Source organism: Eschrichtius robustus, chromosome 17, assembly GCF_028021215.1.
Source record: "Eschrichtius robustus isolate mEscRob2 chromosome 17, mEscRob2.pri, whole genome shotgun sequence".
Classification (NCBI taxonomy): Eukaryota; Metazoa; Chordata; class Mammalia; order Artiodactyla; family Eschrichtiidae; genus Eschrichtius; species Eschrichtius robustus.
The window spans coordinates 49,487,448-49,508,847 of record NC_090840.1 but is presented as its reverse complement, the minus strand read 5'-3'; the positions used below and the strand labels follow the sequence as shown (position 1 = coordinate 49,508,847).

Genomic DNA, 21,400 nt, shown 5'->3' with positions numbered 1-21,400 from the left:
CCAACAGTGCAAGAGGGTTCCCTTTTCTCTACACCTTCTCCAGCATTTATTGTTTGTAGATTTTTTGATGATGGCCATGCTAACTGCTGTGAGGTGATACCTCATGGGAGTTTTGATTTGCATTTCTCTAATGATTAGTGATGTTGAGCATCCTTTCATGTGTTTGTTGGCAATCTGTATATCTTCTTTGGAGAAATGTCTATTTAGATCGTCTGCCCATTTTCAGATTGGGTTGTTTGTTTTTTTTGAAATTGAGCTGCTTGAGCTGCTTGTACATTTTGGAGATTAATCCTTTGTCAGTTGCTTCATTTGCAAATATTTTCTCCCATTCTGAGGGCTGTCTTTTCGTCTTGTTTATGGCTTCCTTTGCTATGCAAAAGCTTTTAAGTTTCATTAGGTCCCATTTGTTTATTTTTATTGCCATTTCTCGAAGAGGTGGGTCAAAAAGGATCTTGCTGTGATTTATGTCATAGAGTGTTCTAAGTTTTCCTCTAAGAGTTTTACAGTGTCTGGCCTGATATTTAGGACTTTAATCCATTTTGAGTTTACTTTTTGTGTACGGTGTTAGGGAGTGCTGTAAGTTCATTGTTTTACATGTAGCTGTCCAGTTTTCCCAGCACCAATTAGTGAAGAGGCTGTCTTTTCTCCACCATATATTCTTGCCTCTTTTATCAAAGATAAGGTGACCATATGTGTATGGGTTTATCTCTGGGGTTTCCATCCTGTTCCATTAATTTATATTTTGTTTTTGTGCCAGTACCATACTGTCTTGATTACTGTAGCTTTGTAGTATAGTCTGAAGTCAGGAAGCCTGATTGCTCCAGCTCCATTTTTCTTTCTCAAGATTGCTTTGGCTATTCGGGGTCTTTTGTGTTTCCATACAAATTGTGAAATTTTTTATTCTAGTTCTGTGAAAAATGCCATTGGTAGTTTGATAGGGATTGCACTGAATCTGTAGATTGCTTTGGGTAGTAGAGTCATTTTCACAATGTTGATTCTTCCAATAGAAGAACATGGTATATCTCTCCAACTGTTTGTATCATCTTTAATTTCGTTCAGCAGTGTCTTACAGTTTTCTGCATACAGGTCTTTTGTCTGCTTAAGTAGGTTTCATCCTAGGTACTTTATTCTTTATGTTGCAATGGTGAATGGGAGTGTTTCCTTAATTTCTCTTTCATATTTTTCATCATTAATGTATAGGAATGCAAGAGATTTCTGTGCATTAATTTTATATCCTGCTACTTTACCAAATTCATTGATTAGCTCTAGTAGTTTTCTGGTAGCATCTTTAGGATTCCCTATGTATAGTATCATGTTACCTGCAAACAGTGACAGTTTTACCTCTTCTTTTCAGACTTGGATTCCTTTTATTTCTTTTTCTTCTCTGATCACTGTGGCTAAAACTTCCAAAACTATGTTGACTAATAGTGGTGAGAGTGGGCAACCTTGTCTTGTTCCTGATCTTAGTGGAAATGGTTTCAGTTTTTCACCATTGAGAACAATGTTGGCTGTGGGTTTGTCATATATGGCCTTTATTATGTTGAGGAAAGTTCCCTCTATGTCTACTTTCTGGAGGGTTTTTATCATGAATGGGTGTTGAATTTTGTCAAAAGCTTTTTCTGCATGTATTGAGATTATCATATGGCTTTTTTCCTTCAATCTGTTAATATGGTTTATCACATTGATTTGCATATAGTGAAGAATGCTTGCCTTCCTAGGATAAACCCCACTTGATCATGGTGTATGATCCTTTTAATGTGCTGTTGGATTCTGCTTGCTAGTATTTTGTTGTGGATTGCTGCATCTCTGTTCATCAGTGATATTGGCCTGTAGTTTTCTTTCTTTGTGACATCTTTGTCTGGTTTTGGTATCAGGGTGATGGTGGCATCATAGAATGAGTTTGGGAGTGTTCCTCCCTCTGCTATATTTTGGAAGAGTTTGAAAAGGAAGGTGTTAGCTCTTATCTAAATGTTTGATAGAATTTGCCTGTGAAGCCATCTGGTCCTGGGCTTTTGTTTGTTGGAAGATTTTTAATCACAGTCTGTATTCCAGTGCTTGTGTTTGGTCTGTTTATATTTTCTATTTCTTCCTGGTTCAGTCTACGAAGGTTGTGCTTTTCTAAGAATTTGTCCATTTCTTCCAACTTGTCCATTTTATTGGCATATAGCTGCTTGTACTAATCTCTCATGATCCTTTGTATTTCTGCAGCGTCAGTAATTACTTCTCCTTATTCTTTTCTAATTCTACTGATTTGAGTCTTCTCCCATTTTTTTCTCGATGAGTCTGGCTAATGGTTTATTAATTTTGTTTATCTTCTCAAAGAACCAGCTTTTAGTTTTATTGATCTTTGCTATCGTTTCCTTCATTTCTTTTTCATTTATTTCTGATCTGATCTTTATGATTTCTTCCCTTTTGCTAACTTTGGGGATTTTTTGTTCTTCCTTCTCTGTTTCCTTCTCTGACTGCTTTTGTTCTTGCTTCGCTAACTGCTGCTTTAGGTGTAAGATCAGGCTGTTTATTAGAGATTTTTCTTGTTTCTTGAGGTAGGATTGTATTGCTATAAACTTCCCTCTTAGAACTGATTTTGCTGCATCCCATAGGTTTTGAGTCATTGTATTTTCATTTTCATTTGTTTCTAGGTATTTTTTGATTTCCTCTTGATTTCTTCAGTGATCTCTTGGTTATGAAGTAGTGTATTGTTTGGTCTTCATGTGTTTGTAATTTTATAGATTTTTTCCTGTAATTGATATCTAGTCTCATAGTGTTGTGGTCGGAAAAGATACTTGATACGATTTCAATTTTCTTAATTTTACCAAGGCTTGATTTGTGACCCAAGATATGATATATCCTGGAGAATGTTCCATGAGCACTTGAGTGTTCTGTTGTTTTTGGATGGAATGTCCTATAAATATCAATTAAGTCCAGCTTGTTTAATGTATCATTTAAAGCTTGTGTTTCATTATTTATTTTCAATTTGGATGATCTTTCCATTGGTGAAAATGGGGTGTTAAAGTCCCCTACTATTATTCTGTTACTGCCGATTTCCCCTTTTAAGGCTGTTAGCATTTGCCTTATGTATTGACGTCATGCTCCTATGTTGGGTGCATAAATATTTACAATTGTTATATCTTCTTCTTGGATTCATCTGTTGATCATTATGTAGTGTCCTTCTTTGTCTCTTGTAATAGTCTTTATTTTAAAGTCGATTTTGTCTGATATGAGAATTGCTACTCCAGCTTTCTTTTGATTTCCATTTGCATGCAATATCTTTTTCCATCCCCTCACTTTCAGTCTGTATGTGTCCCTAGGCATGAAGTGGGTCTCTTGTAGACAGCATATATCCAGGTCTTGTTTTTGTATCCATTCAGCCAGTCTATGTCTTTTGGTTGGAGCATTTAATCCATTTACATTTAAGGTAATTATCGATATATATGTTCCTATTACCATTTTCTTAATTGTTTTGGGTTTGTTATTGTAGGTCTCTTCCTTCTCTTGTGTTTCCTACCTAGAGAAATTCCTTTAGCATTTTTTATAAAGCTTATTTGGTGGTGCTGAATTCTCTTAGATTTGCTTGTCTGTAAAGGTTTTAATTTCTCCATCAAATCTGAATGAGATCCTTGCTGGGTAGTGTAATCTTGGCTGTAGGTTTTTCCCTTTCATCACTTTAAATATGTCCTGCCACTGCCTTTTGGCTTGAAGAGTTTCTGCTGAAAGATCAGCTGTTAACTTTATGGGGATTCCCTTGTATGTTATTTGTTGCTTTTCCCTTGCTGCTTTTAATATTTTTTCTTTGTATTTAATTTTTGATAGTTTAATTAATATGTGTCTTGGCATGTTTCTCCTTGGATTTATCCTGTATGGGACTCTGTGCACTTCCTGGACTTGACTGACTATTTCCTTTCCCATATTAGGGAAGTTGTCAACTATAATCTCTTCAAATATTTTCTCAGTCCCTTTCTTTTTCTCTTCTTCTTCTGGGACCCCTATAATTCGAATGTTGGTACATTTAATGTTGTCTCAGAGGTCTCTGAGACGGTCCTGTATTGTTTTCATTCTTTTTTCTTTATTCTGCTCTGCAGTACTTATTTCCACTATTTTATCTTCCAGGTCATTTATCTGTTCTTCTGCCTCAGTTATTCTGCTATTGATTCCTTCCAGAGAATTTTTAATTTCATTTCTTGTATTGTTCATCATTGTTTGTTTGCTCTTTAGTTCTTCTAGGTCCTTGTTAAACGTTTCTTGTATTTTCTCCATTCTATTTCCAAGAGTTTGGATCATCTTTACTATCATTACTCTGAATTCTTTTTCAGGTGGACTGCCTATTTCCTCTTCATTTGTTTGATCTGGTGGGTTTTTTACCTTGCTCCTTCATCTGCTGTGTGTTTCTGCGTGTTGTCATTTTGCTTAAGTTACTGTGTTTGGGGTCTCCTTTTTGCAGGCTGCAGGTTCGTAGTTCCTGCTGTTTTTGGTGTCCGCCCCCAGTGGGTAAGGTTGGTTCAGTGGGTTGTGTGGGCTTCCTGGTGGAGGGGACTGGTACCTGTGTTCTGCTGGATGAGGCTGGATCTTGTATTTCTGGTGGGCAGGACCACGTCCGGTGGTGTGTTTTGGGGTGTCTGTGAACTTAGTATGATTTTAGGCAGCCTCTCTTCTAATAGGTAGGTTTGTGTTCCTGTCTTGCTAATTGTTTGGCATAGGGTGTCCAGCACTGTAGCTTGTTGGTTGCTGAGTGGAGCTGGGTCTTAGCGTTGAGACGGAGAGCTCTGGTAGAGCTTCTGCCGTTTGATATTACGTGGAGGGGGGAGGTCTCTGGTGGACCGGTGTCCTGAACTCGGCTCTCCCACCTCAGAGGCTCAGGCCTGACACCCGGCCAGGACACCAAGACCCTGTCAGCCACACGGCTCAGAAGGAAAGGGGGGAAAAAAAAAGATAGAAAGGAAATAAAATAAAGTTATTAAAATTTAAAATAAAAAATAAATATTATTAAAAATAAAAAAATTAAAAATAAAAAAAGAAAGAAAGAAGGAATAGCACAACCAAACCGAAGAAACAAATCCACCAATGATAACAAGTGCTAAAAAGTATACTTAAAAAAAAAAAAAACACGACTGACAGAACCCTAGGACAAATGGTAAAAGCAAAGCTATACAGACAAAATCACACAAAGGAAGAGGACAACCGAATCAATAAACAAATCTACCAAGGATAATAAGATCTAAATACTAAATTAAGATAAGCATAAAACCAGAAACAGATTAGATGCAGAAAGCAAACCCCAAGTCTACAGTTGCTCCAAAGTCCACTGCCTCAATTTTGGGATGATTCGTTGTCTATTCAGGTATTCCACAGATGCAGGTACCTCAAGTTGATTGTGGAGATTTAATCCGCTGCTCCTGAGGCTGCTGGGAGAAATTTCCCTTTCTCTTCTTTGTTTGCACAGTTCCTAGGGTTCACCTTTCGATTTGGTCCTGCCTCTGCGTGTAGGTAGTCCTCTGGCATCTGTTCTTTGCCCAGACAGGAGGGGGTTAAAGGAGCAACTGATTAGGGTGCTCTGAGTCACTCAGTCTGGGGGGGAGGGAGGGGTACAGAATGCGGGGCGAGCCTGCGGAGGCAGAGGTCGGCATGATGTTGCAACAGCCTGAGACACGCCATGTGTTCTCCCGGGGAAGTTGTCCTTGTATTGCGGGACCCTAGCAGTGGCGGGTTGCACCGGCTCCCGGGCAGGGAGGTGTGGACAGTGACCGTGCTTGCACACAGGCTTCTTGGTGGCGGCAGCAGCAGCCTTAGTGTCTCATGCCTATCTGTGTTGCCCATGCTGATAGCCGTGGCTCACGCTGTCTCTGGAGCTTGTTTAGGCGGTGCTCTGAATCCCCTCTCCTCGCGCACCCCGAAACGATGGTCTCTTGCCTCTTAGGCAGGTCCAGACTTTTTCCCAGACTCCCTGCCAGCTAGCTGTGGGGCACTAGCCCCCTTCGGGCTGTGTTCACGCAGCCAACCCCAGTCCTCTCCCTGGGATCTGACCTCCGAAGCCTGAGCCTCAGCTCCCAGCCCCTGCCTGCAGCGGTGGGTGAGCAGACAACCCTCTCGGGCTGGTGAGTGCTGGTCGGCTCCGATCCCCTGTGTGGGAATCTCTCCGCTTTGCCCTCTGCACCCCTGTTGCTGAGCTCTCCTCCATGGCTCCGAAGCTTCCCTCCCTCCCACCTCCCCATCTCCACCAGTGAAGGGGCCTCCTAGTGTGTGGAAACTTTTCCTCCTTCACAGCTCCCTCTCAGAGGTGCATGTCTCATCCTTATTCTTTTGTCTCTGTTTTTTCTTTTTTCTTTTGCACCTAAGCAGGTACGTGGGGAGTTTCTTGCCTTTTGGGAAGTCTGAGATCTTCTGCCAGCGTTCAGTAGGTGTTCTGTAGGAGTTGTTTTCCATGTAGATGTATTTCTGATGTAGTTGTGGGGAGGAAGGTGATCTCCACGTCTTACTCCTCTGCCATCATGAAGGTCCCCTTCAATGCATTTTAAACCTTTCTCTATTCCATAAGGGGAAAATGTTTTTTAAACCATATTTTACTCCTGAGAGAATAAAATCAATTACATATTATGCATTAGTGTGTACTCTCATGCTTTAATATTTTCCAATGAAACTAAATATCTAATTAATCACAAAGGAATGGAATTTTATGCTAAGCTACATGATTAAAGTGAGCAACTTCTAATATACATAAATCCACAAAAGTGTATTTCTTGTACAGTAATACTATTTCCACACTATAATTAGGAACATACCTGCTCAACATTCAAGCTTAATCAAATTAAGGATTGCTTAAACATTTTTAGATGGATAACTATATTGGTATGACCCATTTTACTTATAATCCACAATTATTAAAAAGTTAGAATCCAAAATACATCAGTGCCTTCAGGAGCAAATATTACTAGCACAAATTGGAAATCTCCCTCCTTAAAAAACCATCCTACAAGTTATACTGCCTTGGATAGAATGATTTTTTTTTTAAGATGAAGAAATTTCAAACTTGGAGTAATATATTAAACTGATTAAAAAAAAACTGAAGGTAAAGTGTAATGTCATGTCCTGTTTTTGTATAAGGAACATATTCGTTGTATGTGAAAAACAAGGAGCTTGACTTGAAAAAATTATACATTTCCTAATCTCTTACATTCTCTGCAGTCGTGCAAAGATAACAATACTTATCCTGCATAAATACTTGTTTGTGGAGAGAAAATTAACTAAACTGACATATAATGGTATATACTTTATCTTCTTACCTCTCTCTCAGAGGAAGTGGCAATTATCTGTTAAATCTTATATCTGTTTATAAGATCTTACATTCTACCTGACCTGTGATCTCACTATATAAATTATTCCAAACTTTACCGTTGCTCTAATTTTTTCTTCTCTCCTGTTTGCTTCACTGTAACTACTGACATACCCAAGTTTCTGCACAGTCCAATTTCCTGAAAGAGTGGTATACAGAGGCTATCCCTACATGCTCAACTCCCATTCAACCCCTAACAACCAAAGCTCCTCTGGCCAACTGACCTTGGCCAATTAAAGTTTTTCAGCCTCATTGTTCTTGATGACTTTACAGCGTATCATGCAGTTAGACACCCTCTTTGAAACTTTTCATTTGTGTCATATATATATATCATACGTTCTTTTGTTGCCTACTTCTCAGAATGAAGCTTCTCAATCTTCTCCATTGGCTCCTACTCCTTACTCTTTAATGAAAAGTTGCTCAGAATTTAATTTTGGGCTTTCTTCTCATCTTGCTGTGCATGGTATCCCTGAGAGATTATGCACTCTGTGGCTTTGACTACAATTCATACGGTGATGACTCCCAAACCTGTTATCTCTCATTGAGAAAAACCTAAACCACACCTCAGACATGAAAATACTTTTACCAGCTATGTCTTCTGACATCCCCACTAAAAGAAAAATGCTTATTTCCTATTTCTCTTCTAAAACTCAGCTTGTAACATTCTATTTTAAGTTATTGTGGCAAAGACAGCTAAATAACCTCTAATATCTATCCTCCCCTTTTTTCTTAGTTAAAAGCCACACGTTTTGGCCAGGTGTGTGGCCTTCAAGAATAGAGACTACCATCCTGAGACCCCTGCATAGCTACATATGATCATGTGATGAGTTTCTGGCCAAAAGAAGTGAAGCAAAAGTGAAGGGTGCAACTTCTGTACAATATTTAAAGAAATAAAAGAGTCCTCTTTACTCATTTCCAACTCATCGAAATGCAGATATGATAAATGGCTGAAGCATCCATTGTGGACCATAAGGCAGGCCTGGCAACACAGGCCACCCATGGGGAATAAGAAAGTACCTGATCTTAGAGAAACTTAACACCTCTGGGTGCCTACTCAAAGCTTTCACATGAGAGACATAAAATTCAATCTTGGTTTTTTTTGTTGTTTTTTTTTTTAAAAGCCGCTATGAACATTTAAGTATGAGTCTTTGTATGGACACATGCTTTCATTTCTCTTAGGTAAATACTGAAAGGATATCATAAGTAGATATATGTTTAATTTTTTGAGAGATTACCAAACTGTTTTTCTAAGTGACTTTGTTATGCTACAGTTCTACCAGCAGTATATGACACTTCTAGGTGCTGTATATCCTCACCAGTGTTGGGTATGGTCAGTCTTCTTAAATTTGTCTGTTCTGGAGGGTGTGTAGTGGTATCTCATTGTGCTTTTGATTTTCATTTCCCTGGTGACTACTGATGTTGAGCATCTTTTTCTGTGCTTATTTACCATACATATAACTTTACTGGTATAGTGCTTGTTCAAAAATTTTGTTAAATTTTTTAATGGGTTGTCTGTTTTCTAATTATTGAATTTTGAGAGTCCCGTATATATTTTGGATACAAGTCCTTGATAAATTATATTATTTCCATATATTTTCAAAAAAAAAAATTCAATCTTGTTTAAATCACTGTTATTGAGGGCTTTCTGATATCTTCAGCCAAACTTAATACAATCTTAAAAATTACAGTTAAATTACTGACTTCTTGCTTAGTTTAAAAATACTATATTTTGAAATCAGGTCAGGAAAAAAACATAATTAGAAATATTCTACATAATAGCCCAAGTTCATTGTCAAAAGAAAGATTCTTTAAAAAAAAGGAAGTCTGAAAACTTTCACTATCTGTAACATAAACAAAGTAACAAAGTGCTTTTTAAAATTTCAGGATTTTTCATATTTAAGTCTCTTTGAGAACTAAATAAAATAGAATTTCCATATGCTGGACAAAAATTTTAAATATCTGAAATATCATAAATATTTAATTTAATTTTGTTGGAAGCATGAATGACTCCAGGATATATTTAAGGACATATCAGGGAAGAAAAAACATGTCAGGAGTAGTGTTTCACTTTGGAGTTTATGCCAGGAACTGCACCACTGAAGTGACACCCGATTAAAGCCAGGCAGAACCTCCATGCTCATCACAGAGGGGAGTTGTTTCCCGGTATATCCAGTTGGTAGCTCTGACACAAAATTCTTAACTAGCTTAGTCCAATGGAACTGGGCTGAAAATTTAGAACAATTCCTTTGACAAAAAAAAAAAAAAAAAAGACACTCTGAAGTTGGCTGGTTATATATTAGGTTTTAGAGAGGAATTTTTACATAGACCTCATTTTAGGGCTGGCTATGCCATTAAGGAATGAAAGAGGCAGCTAATAATCACAAAATGACTACTATAACCTGGAACTTTCATTTTTAAAAAGTACCATTAAATATTTTCTAACCTTGGGTAAGTTGCTTGACCTCTTAAAGACTCAATCTCCTTAACTATTAAGTGAAGGGGTATGTGGGATTATATGTATGTCTAATTTCCTAGACATACATATAATCCCACATGATTTTTCTACAGATATCCACATGCCTCACTCCCTCACCTGCTTCAAGTATCTAGTCAAATATGAACTTTTAGTGAGATCTACTGTGACTACCTTAATTATCATCTGACAGTTCACTAAAGCTCTGTACATTTTTCCCCTTTATTCTTTTTGTGCTTCAATTTGGCAAGTTCTATTGCTATGTCTTCAATTTTATTATTTCTTCTTCTGCAATGTCTACTTTCCTGCTAATTCCACCCAGTGAGTTTCTGATATCAGATATTATATTTTTCATCTCTAGAGTTGGGCATGGTTCCTTTTTATATCTTCTATTTCTCTCCAAATTGTATTCATCTTTCCTCAAACATCTGAACAGTTATAGTACCTGTTTTAATGTACAAGTATTTAATATACCCGCTAATGCTATCATCTGTCATTTCTCAGTTTATTTCTATTGCTAGTTTTCCTCCTTGTCAAAGTTGCCTGCTTCTTTGCATCTCTAATAATTTTGGGTTGGATGCTTGACAATGTGACTTTTAAGTTGTTACATATCTGGATCTTTTTGTATTCCTCTTAATAGCACTGGGCTTCATTTGGCCAGCAGTAAACTCACTCACTGTTTTGGCTTCTTCAGAGGCTTTTTTAAAGTGTGTTTAAGGTGAGTGTAGGTAGGCTTTACTCTATGGAAAGTTTAGCTCCAATATTGAGGTGTCATCTTTTTGGGGTCTTTACTGAATGTCCCGAATGGTCAGTTGGAATTGTAAACTAAGCACAGTGGGAACCTGAATGCCTTTTAGCCATGTGTGAGCTCTGGGAATCATTCAGACCATAGGTCCTTGGTCATCCTTTACCCAACTTTGTGGAGTCTCATCCTATTCAGGCACAGCTTACTATTCAGCAAGTACTCAAGGAGAAATCTATCGCTGATCTCTGAAGCTCTTTTGCTGCATAGCTTTCTCTCTCTGAAACTCTGCCCCATAATTTCCAGTCATCTCTGCCTCCTTATACTTCAATCCCTTTGCTTCCCTAAACCTCAATTCAGCAAGACAGCTGAGTTCAGCTTGATACATCCCACCCTGCTCTGTGGTCTGGAATGTGCCTTCAGCCAAAAAGCCAGGATAATCCTAGGGCTCAACTCATTTGTTTCCCTTCTATGAGGGATCACAGTACTGCACTGCCTACTGTCCAATGTCTAGAAACTTTTTTTGTTCTCCCATATAGTTTGACCAGTTTATTAGTTATTTACAACAGGAATATAAATCTAGTCCCTGTTCCTCCATCACAGTCAGAAGCTAAAGTTCTATACGTTTAATTTGTGGCATTATCTACTAAAATTTACATCATCAATTATCAGGTCTTCATTTACTATTATCTTGGTATTATTTAAGGAGTCAAATTAAAAGGCCTTCTATTATTTCAACTGTGTACTTACAGTGCTTTAGACTTAAGAGGTAATATATAAACATGTAAGATAAAAATGGCTAGTATTTTTTAAAGAGATATCATTTATGAAGGATCCTGCTTTTTAAAGTTTTCATCTCCATTACAGACATTTTCATCAAGAGTTCCAATTTAATGTTCATAACATTTCCAAAACATAGGGTAAACAGATGTCATAGTTTTTAGTGGGTTCCTTGTTTTGAAGGATATATAGATTCTCTAGAAGATCATTTAGAATTTTGTGATAATACATTATCTTCATGTGAAACATGCTTTTATTCTGGCTTGGCCTGCCCTACGTGCCTATATCACTGAAATAGCGCTGTTCTGCTGTCAACACATTTCCAGCCATCAAGCACATGTTCCCCCTGCAGCCAGCTACTTAAGATTGGTTAATTGAGATTGGAAGAGGATGTCTGCTTCTTGATGAATAATTAAAAAGCAAAATCAAGCCCAGTGCAATATCGCCAAGCCTCAGTCTTCATGTGCCAGTACTACTACATAACTTGGCGATGAACTTAAGACTAACTTTGGACCTTAGGTTGAGAATATAAAAACTAAAAATTATTTTAATAAGAATTCAAGCATAAATTAACACATATCTCCACTTGTAAAATTCAGTTAAAAAATTAAAACGTGCATTTCACAACAATGTGAATACACATCCTCCTCAACTTAAAATGGGTTATGTCCTGATAAACCCATCATAAAGTGAAAATATCTTAAGTTGAAAATGCATTTAATACACCTAACCTACTGAACTTCAGAGCTTAGCCTAACCTACCTTAAATGTGCTCAGAACACTTACATTAGCCTACAGTTGGGCAAAATAATCAAACACAAAGCCTATTTTATACTACATAGTTGAATAACTCATGTAACTTACTGAATACTGTACTGAGAGTAAAAAACAAAATGGTCGTATGGTTGTGAGTGTTTTGGTTGTTTACCCTCGTGGTTGCATGGTTGACTGAAAGCTGTGGCTCACTGCCCCTGCCCAGCATCACCAGAGAATCCCACCTCATATCGCTAGCCTGGGAAAAGATCAAAATTCAAATTCGAAGTATGGCTTCTACTGAATGCATATTGCTTTCACACCATCATAAAGTCGAAAATCTGTAAGTCAAACCATGATGAGTTGGGGACCATCTGTATACTTAACACAATTGAACTATACACTTAAAAAGATTAAGATGGTAAAAGTAAAAAACAACAAGAAAAAAGGTTTGTGAAAGGCTACGAATACCTCACCAAATTCATTATAGCTTATGATACAATGTAAGTAATAATTAAAATAGTGATAACCACATTTAGAAGTAGATACAAATTCAAAGGACTCATAAAGCATTTTTAAATTAAAACTAAAACAGGAACTGTATACTCTAATTAAAAATAAAACAGAAAATTTTGAAACATAATTCTAAATAAAGAAAATGATTAGTACAGAGCATTCTCAAGAAAAGAGAGAACAATACCAACAAGCTTTCCAAAGAAGTGAAAATGGTGGCATCCAAGGGGCAAGATACATTGGTCATAAAGAAGAAATGTTATACCCAGGGATTTTTACTTTCTACAAATGCCCACAGTCCAAAAACAAGCAAGCACAGGCATCAGTTTGATAACTGTTCATTGTTATGCTAGCTTGAGTAAATATCTGGTGATACATAGACATCCTCACCTATAAGGAAAATACCTACAGGATATATAACCTAAGGGTTCTAGAGATGGGGAAACACTAAAGACGGAAAAAGCAAATATCCACAACTCAAATGCAAAGAACTACAGTTCACATTTGTAATTTGAAATAAAGAATAATGTGTTTTTTGCTGGATCATATGTTAGTTCTATTTTTAGTTTTTTAAGGAACCTCCACACTGTTCTCCATAGTGGCTGTACCAATTTACATTCCTACCAACAGTGTAGCAGCGTTTGCCTTTCTCCACACCCTCTCCAGCATTTATTGTTTGTAGACTTTTTCATGGTGGCCATTCTGACCAGTGTGAGCTGATACCATATGATTCAGAAATCTCATTCCTGGGCATGTATCCAGAGAAAACCATAATTCGAAAAGATACATGCACCCCAATGTTCACTGCAGCACTATTTACAATAGCAAGGACATGAAAACAACCTAAATGTCCATCAATAGAGAAATGGATAAAGATGTGGTACATATTTAAAATGGAATATTAGCCATAAAAAAGAACAAAATAATGCCATTTGCAGCAACATGGATGGACCTGGAGATTATCATACTGAGTGAAGTAAGTCAGACAGACAAAGACAAATATCATATGATATCACTCATATGTGGAATCTAATTTTGAAAAATGATATAAATGAACTTATTTACAAAACAGAAACAGACTCAGATTTCAAAAACAAACTTATGATTACCAAAGGGGAAATGTGGGGGGGAGGGATAAATCAGGAGCTTGGGATTAACACACACACACACACACACTACTATATATAAAATAGATAACCAACAAGGACCTACTGTATGGCGCAGGGAACTGTACTCAACATTCTGTAATAACCTATATGGGAAAAGAATCTAAAAAAAAATGAATATATGTATATGTATAACTGAATCACTATGCTGTACACCTGAAAATAATATAACATTTTAAATCAACTATACTACAATAAAATTTAAAAACTAAATAAATAAAATTTTAAAAGAAGAATAATGTGTTTATGTTTTTAGATTATCTATAAAGTAATAATTACTGATGAGAAATTATGTTTGGGGTTTTTCTTAATTTCTTCAAAATAAAATATTAATTTCTTATAATTAAGTGGGAAAGTATATGAAAGCAAAATAAATCTCAGATATTAACCGATATCATTCATGAATTGATAGGTAACCAATATGAGATGTGAATTTATCTATAAAACTTCTCCATGCATAGCAAATGCATTCTAAAATCTATGATATTTTCTACATAGTTCTGTCATGTAATTTCATTTAAGTAAGTATTTTCTGTCATCTTTACTCATCCTTAACAATTACTTTACATCAATTATCAAGTGTGATTTAAAAAACTGGACTAAATAGTAAAGCAGGAGGTCAGAATATGTGGTTAATATCATATAAAATTAAACTTATTTTTATCAATTGATACTTAGTGGACATTTATTTTATCTTATTAAGAGGTGATATTTATAAACCATTATGTAACCTACCAGTTCAAGAGATCTAAAGTCTGAAACTTAGCATGGTATCTAAATGAAATATCTAATTTTATATTAAAAAATCAATACAAGTTACAGATCATCTTCCTATGATACAAAAAATAAGCAAAAGCATTTTTATCAATTGGTAAAGAAAATCTCAACATATCAAAAGGCTTGTGGATACTGACAGGTGGAAGTCTAATGATTCCACAAAATAAACATAACATCCTATTTTAAGAAAAGTAATAGAACACAGAATAATAGTTATGTATAAAACTCCACAAAAATGTATGTTAGCATTTTTACTGCTGTTGTTTTTAAATATGATAAGGAAACTAACTTTTCCTCTAAACCACAAATGTTAGCTTTAACTTCCTTGTGTATATGATCATATTTTAAATTCCTTAAGGGCAGGGATCATGTCTTATTAATATTCCTACCCTCAAAATTACTTACAACAGAGTCTTGCCCATTATAGATATTCAGTAAGTGTTTTCGAGTTACTGAAAAAATAAAACCCTTTTTAATATGGTTGGGGATATATGAGTTATATGGAATAAAGCTGAATATCTAAGGGAAAACATTAGAAATTTAAAACACTACTTAAAATGAAATCATAAAGTGGGTTTTTTACTTCTTTTTTTCCGATTTGGATTCCTTTTGTATCTTTTTCTTCTCTGACTGCTGTGGCTAAAACTTCCAAAACTATGTTGAATAATAGTGGTGAGAGTGGGCAACCTTGTCTTGTTCCTGATCTTAGTCCATCAACAGATGAATGGATAAAGAAGATGTGGCACATGTATACAATGGAATATTACTCAGCCATAAAAAGGAAACGAAATTGAGTTATTTGTAGTGAGGTGGATGGATCTAGAGTCTGTCATACAGAGTGAAGTAAGTCAGAAAGAGAAAACAAATACCGTATGCTAACCCATATCTATGGAATCTAAAAAAAAAAAAAAATGGTCATGAAGAACCTAGGGGCAAGACGGGAATAAAGACACAGACCTACTAGAGAATGGACTTGAGGATATGGGGAGGGAGAAGGGTAAGCTGGGACAAAGTGAGAGAGTGGCATGGACATATATACACTATCAAATGTAAAACAGATAGCTAGTGGGAAGCAGCCGCATAGCACAGGGAGATCAGCTCGGTGCTTTATGACCACCTAGAGGGGTGGGATAGGGAGGGCGGGAGGGAGGGAGACGCAAGAGGGAAGAGATATGGGGACATATGCATATGTATAACTGATTCACTTTATTATAAAGCAGAAACTAACACACCATTGTAAAGCAATTATACTCCAATAAAGATGTTAAAAAAAATTTTTTTTAAATAAATAAAACAATTTTTAAAAAGTGGGTTTTTAAATTATACAAAAGGAAATAAAAGAAATTGTTTTATGGAAGAATATTTATGTTTTATATTTGCATAGGTGATCTAGCTAACAAAGAGAAGGGGGAGGAAAGAAGATTGAGATGTAGGGTGGATTGCAAGAATTCACTTTAAGCAGGAACATAATGATATTATTGGGAGATGATTCTCCATGGGTCTCTTGTGTTTTTGCCTGTCTTACAAGTAGAGGCAGTCAATGCCTTTGTTCCCAATGTTATTTTCAAGGATATCTGTACAGTGTACAGCCTCAGAAGACAAAGATATTGTCTTCCTTCTGAACAAAGAGCAGGTTTGCTTACAATCTTGTAAGGTACATATAGGGCCTCCCACTGGAGAAAATGGCAGGCATAATTTCTACCCATTATAAAGGTTCAGGTTCCTCTCCTGTAATATAATCCACTGTATACAGGTATCACTTGGCCCTCTTTGTGCCACCCTGTAGGAATTAGGCTCAGGGCAGGGACACAAAAAAATGCTAATACTTCGGTAACCGCTAATGCTATAGATTATATAAAGTCTTTTGTCTCCATTCCAGGATTCTTGTGCCTCTGGGCAGCATTCACGAAATTATGGCCTGGATAACTGCTTAGCTTAGAGGTAGGGTGAAATCACAGACCCTTTAGAATTCTTGACACATACCTGTTATTGTTTTTGTTTTTATAGGGCTGCTGGCATATTCAGAGGCCTGATATGATTGTTGCTTTGCCAAGGGCGCACTTCCAACAGACACCTCATCCTCCTTCCTTCTGCTAATTGGCATAACAAGAGGAACAGCTATCACAGGCTGCTGGAGAGAGTCAAATGAAAAACTGAATTATTTACTATTTCTTAAGCAGAGAAGGTTAAACATAGCATCACTGAAGAAAGTCCATCACATGTTGTGGTTGAGGCTTTATTGTTTTTTAGTTAATAATCACCCATAATCCCCATCCACCCAAAGATAACCATCATTCGCATTTTGATACATTTTCCCCCAGTGTCTACATATTTTGTTTTCAATTGAGGTATAATTGAGGTACATCTTTATGTTAGTTCCAAGTGCATGACACAGTGATTTGATATTTCTGTACATTACAAAATGATCACCATGATATGTCTAGTTATCATCTGTCACCATACAAAGATATTATAATTGACTACATACCCCATACTATACATGGGGCTTTATTATTTTAAATCAATGAATCAATCAATCTCTCTTGCCCTCCCTCTTGGTCACTGTCTCTCACACACACTCACACAGGAACATTTAACAATTTCAATTTTAAATTAGAATTCTGTGCGAAAACCAAGAGAGCTTGGAAATAATTAAAGTTTAACATAAATTTTAGTAAGAAGTATAAAGGTAACATGTTAGAGGCAAATCAAAACTAAAATTAACTTTGAAAATTATGATCACTAGTAAATGAAAAGTTATCCTTATAAAATGATATTTTAGGGAAGTACTTCTATAAACTGATTAGGTACATGTTAATATGGACAATCCAATTTTTTTTGAGAATTGCTGAAAATCTCTATATTGTGTCTGACAAAGTGATATCCACAGCATATTTAGAAAGCACAGAAAAATATCTATAGTTAGAGAAAGCTGGAAAACATTACGATCCTATATTGAATGCATGAGTGCTGAGCTGGACAATAAAGCAGCTGTTTCATCTTTATTCACTGAAATAGTCTGATGTTACTGCTGATGACGCCCAATACAATCTTGTCAGATTTTTGGCCAAAAAAAAAAAAGTTATTTTTAAGTTTGCTTCAGGATCAAAGATCAATGTTGAACTGAGTGGAAAACAATCATCAAATGTTGGGTTTTAGCCACAAATTGAGGAGGAAATTGCAGCTTGGGAAACAACAGATGATAACTGTGATACAGCTGCATCAGACGGTGAATCTGGAGGGGGTTGGTTAGGCTGGAGTGTGGTCTACAACATCCACACTTTTATAGATCCAACTTTAAGTTTCACCCAACTTATGATAACTATTTAATATTATTTAAATTATGAATAAATATTTCAATGAGAACATAGTTACATTATATAACCATATAATACAATGGAAAAAAAGCCAAATTATTTTACAAGTTATTCCCTATGGTGAGTAAAAGGACAAGAAAACTGATAATGAGAAAATGAAGGATTAAATATATTGTGGGAAACACCACAACGCAGAATATCTGCTTTCATGTTAAGTATTTAGTCAAACTGATAATATTTTTACAAATCTAAATAGGAAATAATATTTAAGAGCTAGATAAGAAATGCTGAGTCTAATTTAAACTTGCTCATCTATAAAACAAGGGGGTGGAGATGTCTACTAGAAAATCCCTTTATGCTCTAACACTTAGTGATTCCATAATCCCTTGAATTTCCTGGACATCACTTATAAACCTGGAATTAATGAAGCACTCAAAGAAGTTAGGACCAAGTTTAGAATCAAAATTAATATATAATATGTAATTACAGAAAAATTCCGTGCTGTATAGTGTGATATTTAATTCATGCACAATAGGTGAAAGATGAGATTGATGGAAGATATGATATTGGAAATACCCAGCAACAAACAAACAAACAAATCTTTCTTTTGGTGGTTGAGACTCTGAGTGCATTTTCACATCGGTAAAAATACAGTAAAAGGCCAAATAAAAACCCTTTCTAACAAGAGAGCAAGGCTCTTACATGTCTCTACACGGCTGTATCCAAAATACCTTTAACAGTGAGCAATAGAGACCCTTCATAAATATTTGCTGAATGATTGCTAATATAGTTCCTATATGTCAGGCATGAAGAGATACTGGAAAAAGAGTAAAAGATGAGTGATTCCCACCACTTTTTTTGGAAATATGACTACCCCAGTCAAAAATATCAAAAGAAGGAGCATTTATTTTTAGCAACCACCTGTTGCTCTGCTTACATTCTTCTGCCTTCTGGTACGGGATATTCCCCCAAATTTCCATTGTACCCTAGTCCCATATCTGCCCTATTGTTGCCCCATCAATATCCCGTGGTCCCAAAATACCTAAAAAGCCTTTTGTCCCTCTTCCTATAAAATTTTCCTTTATTATTAATTTAATAAATGTAAAAATATAGGAAATTATGAAGAATAAAAGAACATCCATATTTTCATTATAACCAATAATTACTGGCAATTAACAATTTATCATATTTGCTTTTTTTAAGGAGAAAAGTAAAATATTACAGATAAAGCTAAAATCCCCTCTGACTGCTAACTGCCCATTCCTCCCAGAGTCAATCACTATTATGATATTGATACAATCCTTTAATATTTTACACCCATATTAACTTACACATGTCATATGTATAGTTTATATATAATATATACTACATATAATATGTGATATGTGATAATATATAATATGTAATATATGCAGGGTGGTTTGGGAAAAATATAAGTACTCTCATATTGCATATGTCCTTGGGAAATTGATTTTTGCGTTAAACAGAATTTTGAGACTTCCATACTAAAACCTATTGAATAATTTTTAACAAAAAAATAATACATCATGTTAACGTGCCATGCTTTATTTATCTACTTTGTTAGAGACAGTCATTTAGGTTGTCTCCAATTTTACACCATTGCAAAGAATTCTGCAGGGACAGGCTTATACATGACTCCTTAGGCTCATATGAATGTCACTGTAAGAACACAGCTCTATCAAAAAGTGGAATTTTGGGGTCATAGGCTACAGTCATGTGTAATTTTATTAGACACTGACAAATTTATTAATTTTCACTCACAACAGTAGTATATGAGTTCATCCATTTTCTACATTTTCACCACTACTGAATACTAGGCTTTTTTCACACAATAGATTTTAAAAGTGAAGATGATTAGTTATGGGTTGACAGGTATTGAAACTGGGCAATAAGGTCATAGGGTTCAACTATACTCTCAATTTTCCATGTTGGAGAAAATGTAGAACTGAAATAGTAGATTAAAGGCATTTTCAAAGCATATTTTTGAGATATGCTGAACTGTAGCAAAATAGTAATACTATGAAGTGCTGATGAAAATATAAACTGTACACCAATTCTGGAATCAAACTGGCAATATTACAAAGGCCTTAAAATATGCTAAACCACATGCCTAAAGTTACTAGTTATACTTCTAAAAATATATTCTAAGTGAATAATTAAAGAAAAATGCAAATATGAAGATATTTATCCCAATATTATTTGTAACTGAATGATTAGGATTATGGGTATTTGTTAGTTTATCTTTTAAATGAAACTACTAGTTTTGAACTTAGAGAAATATTTATATTTAACTTAAAAATACTTATGAACCAATATAATAAAAATAAAATAAAAAATCAAAATCTTTGAAGGTACTTGGTGTCAATCAAACAAATGTATAATTTACTTAAGCTGCTAGAACGCTACCTGAAATTCAGGGATATTTATGGTGTACTGGAGATAACTGCATCACTTATAAAATAACCAATGAAAAATTTCTAATACAATGAAATATCATTCAGCCCTAAAAAATAAGAAAATCTTGCTATTTGTGACAACATGGATGGACCTTGAGGCCATTCTGCTATGTGAAACAAAGAAAGACAAATACCGCATTTATATGTGGAATCTAAACAAAACAAAACCCAAAAAACCCCAAACATCAAACTCTACATACAGAGAAGAGAGGGTGTTTGCAAGAGACAGGGGGATTGGGGGAGGGGGGTATGTAATGGGTAAAGGCAAAGTACTAACTTCCAGTTATAAAATGTAGTGTACGATATGATGACTATTGTTAATAATATGTACTGTATATTTGCAAGTCACTAGGAGAGTAAATCTTTTCTCAACACAAGGGAAAAAATTATTTAACTGTGCGTGGTGATGGATGTTAACTAGACTTATAGTGGTGATTTTGCAATATATACAAATATTGGATTGTTATGTTGCTACCTGAAATTAATATACTGTTATATATCAATTATATCTCAGTAAGAAAAAAAATTTACAACTAAATTTTTCTCAAATTGTCCCTGCCATTAGTCCTAACTTCTCCATTACTCATACTCCATATTGTGTTAAACTTTCTAAAATCCAAGTCTATTTATATTAGTTTCCTATACTTCCTCTGTACCCTTTGGGATAAAGTCTCAAACACTTACCATTACAAATAAAATCTTTTATGAATTGGCTTTCAATTTCTACCAGTCTCTATAAGAACACTTGGCTCTAGCCTGGAAACACTGAAGGTCCCTTTCTTGCCAAGTTACTCCATCGTCTTTGCCTCTGCTCACAGTTTAGTCTAGAACAATCTTCCTTGTCTGGCTTACTTTTATGATGCTCAGCTCAATTGTCAATTCCTCCTTCTAACACCCATCCTCACCTGATCATGAGAATGTTTCCTTTTATGTTTTCATATACTCCTGTAAATACATCTAACATAGCAATTACAGTCAGCCCTCTGTTGATCTGGAACCCAAGGATACAGAGGGCCAACTGTACTACACCAAGGGACCTAAGCATTGTGGATTTTGGTATCCACAGGGGAGGGAGGAC

The 21,400-nt window shown here is 35.6% G+C and overlaps 1 protein-coding gene across 7 annotated transcripts in view; it reads right to left on the bottom strand.

Annotated features, from left to right (window-relative positions):
• Window positions 1-21,400, bottom strand: part of VPS13B (vacuolar protein sorting 13 homolog B) — a 765,002-nt gene that overhangs the window by 434,916 nt on the left and 308,686 nt on the right. For all 7 annotated transcript variants that reach the window (XM_068526231.1, XM_068526229.1, XM_068526230.1 and 4 more), the window contains exon 21: window positions 16,512-16,659. In XM_068526231.1, coding sequence (XP_068382332.1) covers window positions 16,512-16,659 — 148 coding nt within the window. The remainder of the gene's footprint in view (window positions 1-16,511; window positions 16,660-21,400) is intronic.